Consider the following 7,172-nt stretch of genomic DNA (forward strand, 5'->3'; position numbering starts at 1 on the left):
TGACGGACGTGTTCAAACGTGTTTTCGGGTTTGCCAATGCATGTGGCCCATTGATTGATTTCTGAGTGATTTTTATTCGTCGAGTGCTGTCACAGGGATTACTACAAATCGAGTGCCGTTACAGGTGAGTATCTTTTTTCGATTCCATACAACGAAAGCATATTGAAACTACGTTTTGAAGAATCAGTAATAGAATCCTTCCATTACCCTTCGAGTCTCTTATTGTCCATTTTTTATCCATCGAATCATTCATTTTCTTAATTGATGTCCCTCAAGAAAATGCCTTCGATCGATTCAACCGAGAGTTAAGACTGGGCTGAGTCTGATTCATGGAAATTTTTCAGATTGCCTATTTTTCCATAGGTTTTTCTCCATCGACTCAGAGGTCATTTTGAGTTTGATTTGTTAGGATCATTTCCTTATTCCACTCATTGGGTTCTGCAGGATGCCCAAATTATATGCTAATGTGAAATGGATCGGAGGGGACGACCACGACAAGGTGACAGTAGGGATCCCAACAGAGTGGATCCTGAATTTCAATTATGAAGAGTTTCTATCAGAAAACTTCGACCCAGACGAGTCGTTTGTCATTGAATGGAGAGAATCAGGGAAAAAACCACCGGGGGGCTGGCCTGTTTTCGATGGCTTAGTTCTTGATGATGCAGGTTAGTTATCAAGTCCTTAAATTGCCACGTGTTGTGATTCTCTTGTCTTGCCCGCATACGCCAGTTTCTTGATGTTATTATATGTGAAATTCTTCACATTTAGCAACCGTTGCAGCATTAGAACGCAGGAGTACAAATTATGAATACCCTAAATCACCTCGAGTTGTGACACCAAAAACAATAAAGACAACAGATCAGGCTCAGGCCTCCAGCTTCCAGGCTTCTGGCTCACAGCAGAAAAGAGCTCTTGAGACACCGATAAATCAGGTTAGAACTAAGGTGAGAAAAAGAATTTCATTGGAAATAACTGTTTGGGAAATATGATAGGAAATTTTTGAAATCATTATTTACTGAAGAATTCTAGAAAATATATGTCATGATGATGATCAGGGTATTGCAAAATATCAGCACATGCGAGGGGAATTCCGAGATTTCTGAGAGATTCCAAAAATTGAATAAATTCGGAGTGATTTTAATAGAAAAAAATACTGCAGAGAATTCTGAAAACATTCATTATTTTAACATCTTGAGAGAATTCTTGGAAGAACTTCTTGAAAGTAGGAACATTTCCAGACTTTATGGTAGAATTGTTGGAATTCCTGGAGAATTTGAGCGAGTTCGAGGGGTTAGTAGGAATTACGAGAGAATTCGTTGGATACGAAAAACTTCAAGAAAACTCGCCGACTTCCTAAAACAAATGGCGAAAATTCAAGGAATTCCAAGTATTCCTTCAATTAAGACGGAATTGAAGTAATTTAATCAAATTTCTGAGGGAATTCATGGACTTTTTGAAAAATTTTTGGGATTCGAGGGAGTTCCCAGGAGCTTCTAGGGCATTCAAGGAATTCCTGGAAACTTCGAGGAATTTCAAGAAATTTGGTGAACTCACGAGGGAATTTATCGACTTTCTGAAAATTGCTGTAAATTGAAATGATTTCAAAGAATTCCGAGGAACCTCCAGGAGTTTCTAGAAATGGTTAGACGATTTGATGAGTTCCTAGGATTCTCCAGGAAATTAAGAGCAATTATGGAAACTGAAAGAAGTCAAGGCATTCCTCTGAATTTGGACAAAAACCACAGTTTTCAGAAAATTCCAAACAATTAGAGGAGGTTCGCAGGATTTATTTTAAATTTGAGGGAACCCGGTGAATTTCTGGAATTACTGACTCCATTCAGGGGCTTCCTGAGCAGTTTGAGGTAGTTCAAGGAGTCTCTCGGGATGTTTAGGGAATTCGGGGCATTCCTAGAAACTTCAAAGAAATCAAGGAAATTCCTAAAAATTCGGAGGAAATTCCTGAACATTCTAAGAATCTCCAAAAGTCGAGGATTTTTTGGAAACAAATTTTCCCCCAAAACTTCTCTACTGGATAAATTGAGGACTGGAAGAAAGTTTATGATTCCAACTGTTTGCTGGTCATTTTTTTTTCTTTGTTATTGAGAAATTGAGAAATTGAATTGATTTGCAATTTTCGGATTCTCCAATTCTTCAAATTTTGGAAAGAACAAAAGGTTGTCACGCGTGGAAATGGGTGATCACTCTCGTCCCTAATGAAATCAATGTACGCATAAAAAATTCAATACAAAGCCTAGCAAATTCACTGGAAAATTTATTGAAATTCCATAGGATTTGGAATAGGATTTCAAATGCTGTTGGAATGCTATCCGAAAATGATATTTCTTTTTTGTGCCAATTGGATTGAATATGTGCAAAAGAGAAGTCAATAGATTTCGAACTTCTGTTCAAATATTTCTACTAATAGTTTTTGCATGATAGAATCTGAGTGGGAAAGAGGTGAGAAATTATGCGTTCAATAATTTGAGTGAAAGAAAAATAGAAATAAAAAATCAAATATAAATTTTTAAAAATTGATTTTTTTTCTGTGAAATATCCGATCCAATTGATGCAAAAGAACGGTTGAAATTATCCAATATAATTACAATTGACATTCCATATAATTCCTGTAGAGTTCTCGTTAAATCCTACTAAATTCTTTAATAAATTCGCTAGGTGGTCGAGTCACACCCGTCGAAATAATTCGATTGTGTTAATTTTGCAATTCATCTTGAATTTGTCATGTTTTGTCATTGTTAAGTGCTAAAATTGAAGCACAAAATGAAGTAAAAAAAATGATCCAAGGTTCAGTGAAAAGTTTCCATTGAATGGATTTTCTGTTAACTTTTGCTTAACCTAGCGGGGACATGATTGTATGAAAAAAGAACATTAATATTAATATGAAAGTGATTAATTCGGACATTTATGCTCTTATATACCTCAAAAATAACCCTCTTTTCAAAAGTTTATTGGAAATTTCGGAAACTCGATTTTCTAATATTTGTGTTTGTGGCTGAATGTAATTCTCAATTGAGAGTAATTTTTTTTATTTACAACGTCAAAAGTATGAATCCCCAAGCATACCTTCATTAATACTTGTGTTGAAGGAAAATATATAACTATGTATTATTTAGATGTGCGCAAAATACTAAATATTTGACCATGCAGTATTTGAGGGCATTGAAAATACCAAGTATTCCAGTAATTTATGTTTTCCAAGTTTGTGAAGGCTACATTAATGGACATTTAGTATTTCCAGTGCTCTTTCATATCAAACCGTGAAGTGTAAATTATTAGAATCACCATTGAAAAAAGAAGAATTGAGTTCCGTCCATCATTGCAAAGAAGTCTATCTCACTCTCAATAGTAATATTATTGTATTTTTATACTATGATTTTGGGTCTACCATTCCCGTAACAAGCAGAAGAACCTGCTGATGCAATTTTCAAGCGACGAGGACACCGAAGAAGAGGAAGAAATTGCGGCCCAGCGTACTCCCCTCTCAGCCTTGAATCACTCGAAGAAGACCAAAGGACCTAAAGGAGGCTCAAAAGTTGCAAATGGTATTTTTTGTTCAATTTTCATTCTATCAAGCATTCTCGTCGATCTCATGGAAGTTCATCTGTCAATGTAATAGATGGTGAATCCCATAACAATGAAGTTCCACTCCATCCCGAGGAGGAGGAGGAAGAAGACATAATCAGGAATCAAGATCAGCAACTCGATGGTATTAAATTTTATGATGTTAATGACTCGCTATTTTCGAATATATAACAGTGAAATTACATCATCATCCAATGGAACATACAATGCCAATATCGATTAATCGCAGTGAAACGATGAATCGATGCCACATTAAAGCGAGATGATGTCATATCCTTTTTATATACGGATTTTATGGAGCCTTCTAATTTTATTCCGTTCCATCTCCAGGTCAGAACGAACGTCGCCAGCATGGACCTGATCTTCTCAACCAGAATGAACAAAGAGGATTGGAGAATATCGCTGGTATTTATATTGATTATCTTATTCCCCTTATAATTTTCATTCATATCATGAGATTTTTTTTTCGTTCTGTCAGCTGTAGGACATGATCCAATCGCTCGTCAATAACTAGCAGAGCTCAAGAATTTACTTCAAGAGAATATTAGGCTTCAGCGACAAGGAGTGCAGAATGAGGAGCCAAACCTGGTAAAAAGACGTTTTATAATTTCAATAATGAGAACCAATCGTTCAGGCGTCTCGATATGCCTCGTGCAAGATCCAGTTCCCACTTGGAGAAAGAGGAAATTCATAATTCATTCATAATTTTGAAATCATCACTGTTCTAATTTTTGATTGCCAATCATCATAACTTCTGAAGAGAACTTTATGCTTCACGATCGAAGAATAGTATATCATCATCATCATCCAATTACTTAACTGTTTTCCTTTCATTCTTCGAAGAATCGATAGAGCCCCATCCCGTAATATGTACATTAGGGTGGCCCATTTTACGGGTATTCCTGAATATTTCCGATTTCGTCTCAAAAAATGATTCTTCAGTTAATAAAATACCCCTGTGAATTTTTTCATATTTTTAAACTGCATTTTGATGGTTGCGCCGTGTGTTTAAAGTTTGACTGACATTTTTGACCTACTGGCAGTACAGGTCATAAAACTTGGGTAGAAGTTAAATATCCTCAATGATACGCCCGTGTCAGGTAGTAAGTATGGTTCCGAGTGAGGGTTCGGGTGTCACCTAGGTATTTGTTTTTTTTATGTTCTTTAGTCTTTGATTATTCTCGATATATTGAGAATTGGATAGTCCTCATGGGCAAAATATATTTTTTCAATCTGAAGGATGTATGAAATTAATTAAAATGTTTCGAAAAATAATGATATAAAATAGAGTTGAAGGAAATAAGCATAATTAACCTTCTGAGTTAAATAAACGCTCCCAGGATTTCTCCGGATTAAGTTAGGTTTGTTTAATGCCTTTTTTGTTACAAATGTAGTTGACACTTCTTTCAAATATATGGGAAATATAAAATTCTCAATATATCAAAAATAATCAAAGAGTAAAAAATACAAAAAACCGAAGAAAAAGAAGTTATTAAAAACTTGATACATGAAATATTGAAGAACAATTTTGCTGGCCTAATGAATGAATCCCCTCTTCCACCACTCCCTGACATTATCGTGGATTTTTCTTGCCCCCTTCTGCCGCCTGAAGCGTATTACTGACGCACTACAGTCATCATAGAAGGTTTTCCTCTGTTCTTATCGTTTTTTCATGAATGCATCATCCGAAAACATGAAAACTATATACAAAATTTTAGCTAAATTTTAAAGCAGCTCTACGATGCGAGTTCAGTCCCTTCCCAGCGCAGGTTAGTTCGGCAGGTCAAATTTTTTGCCTAGGCTCAATTTCTGTGTTTACGACCGTTGTAAAAGCACCGCATGAGCTGGACACCTGTCTTTACTGGAAATTTAGGAATTATCTTTCGCATTTTTTTCAGAATTCGATTGGTGGGGAAGAAAATTTTTTTCTTTGAATTATTGTCAGATAGTTCCATAATCCATCAACCGAATCGGGATGAAAAACGGCCAGATACTCAGCGTGCTAGAGGCGTCTAAAAATCACTGAATTGAGTAGAAATGAAGATTTTCATTTTGATAAGTAATAAGTTTTCTGTTGAGACAAAAATTAATTCTGTTCTTAAACCTCCCTCTGAACGGTTCACGGAGGGGAAACACCGAGGGATGTAATAATTGAGTCTTTAAAAAATTATTGACACATTCGATCTCTACGATGCGTGTTAAAAGTCCATAAGAAATAAAACTCCACGGCGCAACCTTGAAAAATGATTCAAAAATTTTGAAAAAATTCACATGTACTTTCCATGTCATTGATTATCTTTATCAAACACGAAAATTATGAAATTCAATTTTCTTTACATATGAGCCATCCTAATGTACATATTGTCCATTTCTGATCATTTTCTATTCTGGTAAGCGAAAAGTGGGGTAATATGTAACAATAGACTAGAACAGTGAGGGCAAATGACAGTGAAAATACGATTCCTTAGCGTAATTTAAACAACTTTCCATTCCAGTAAATTCTTCGTCATTAACTCTTTTGTTCTTTATCGCACAATACTGACGCAGATAATAATGTTGCATCCCATACCGATGAATATTAAAAGTGATAATAGAAATGATATTAATGAGAGTGATGTTGACCATAATAATTTCAGTACTTTGTTCAATCTTTTCAAGTGATATGCAATATTTCATCAGTAACCGAATGCACAAGGTTAAGGTTTCAAGTTGCCCTCTTATTTCATTCGATCGAAAATCATCATCTACATTTGCCTCATTATTTAGAAAGTGGGCCACATGCGATCATTATGGATCTAAAATCATTGGGAAATCGCCTTCGACGATCTCTATATTGTTGTAGGGACTTCAATTTTTATTTTTCTAGATTCTGAGCATTAGTTGGAGATCTTGTCGAAATTTTTGTAGAATACAGCATTGTTGATGATTCAACTAAAACAAACAGCATTCTTTGCATGCTTCACGCGCAAAGAATTCTATTTTAACCTTTTTCCCCCTACTCAATTACCGTTTTCAGCCATAGTATGTTCATTTTCGAAACAAAATTCTGAAATGTTGATAAATTGAACGAACCAATATTGTTAGATACTTGTTTGCAATAGGTGGAACTTGGCCAAAGAGGAAGCGGAGTCACGGTCACAGCATTGCAGTGGAGTGCAGCAAAAGAACAAAAAACGTTCGCTTGCATGGCAGTCTCACTTGTCATGTCTGTGTTTGATCATGAGACGTTACTTAATAGTAACGTAAAGGGTGGCAAGAGCAAAATCCACAAGAATACCGACAATGCACCTAGACATCAACGACTCGATCCGCATAAACTCGAGGCAATCCCAGGTAGTTTCTCCACACTTCTGTAATTTTCTTATAATTTTGATTCATTTATATTTGCCTGGGTCTGCAACCCTCGGCCTTGTGACAAACATATCTATTTTGTTTGATTCATCTGCTCGATACTGAGGTAAAAGATCTCTTTTACTTCAGACGACGAGTGAATTCATTCTTTCACATACTTATTACGAGCCATGAGGCTCTGTTTTTGCAATCATTTGATGGCATGTCATGTCAATGGAAAC

The 7,172-nt window shown here is 35.8% G+C and overlaps 1 protein-coding gene across 1 annotated transcript; it reads left to right on the forward strand.

The window, feature by feature from the left end:
- Nucleotides 1-445: 445 nt before the first annotated feature.
- Nucleotides 446-6,956, forward strand: LOC107045704. Its single transcript, XM_015268038.1, has 7 exons — nt 446-665; nt 769-944; nt 3,422-3,560; nt 3,635-3,724; nt 3,931-4,005; nt 4,115-4,188; nt 6,702-6,956. The coding sequence occupies exons 1-7, from the start codon at nt 446-448 to the stop codon at nt 6,954-6,956; spliced, it is 1,029 nt and encodes a 342-aa protein (XP_015123524.1).
- The last annotated feature ends 216 nt before the right edge of the window (nt 6,957-7,172 follow it).

Source organism: Diachasma alloeum, unplaced genomic scaffold, assembly GCF_001412515.2.
Source record: "Diachasma alloeum isolate Michigan unplaced genomic scaffold, Dall2.0 Dall_scaffold_01061, whole genome shotgun sequence".
Lineage (NCBI taxonomy): Eukaryota > Metazoa > Arthropoda > Insecta > Hymenoptera > Braconidae > Diachasma > Diachasma alloeum.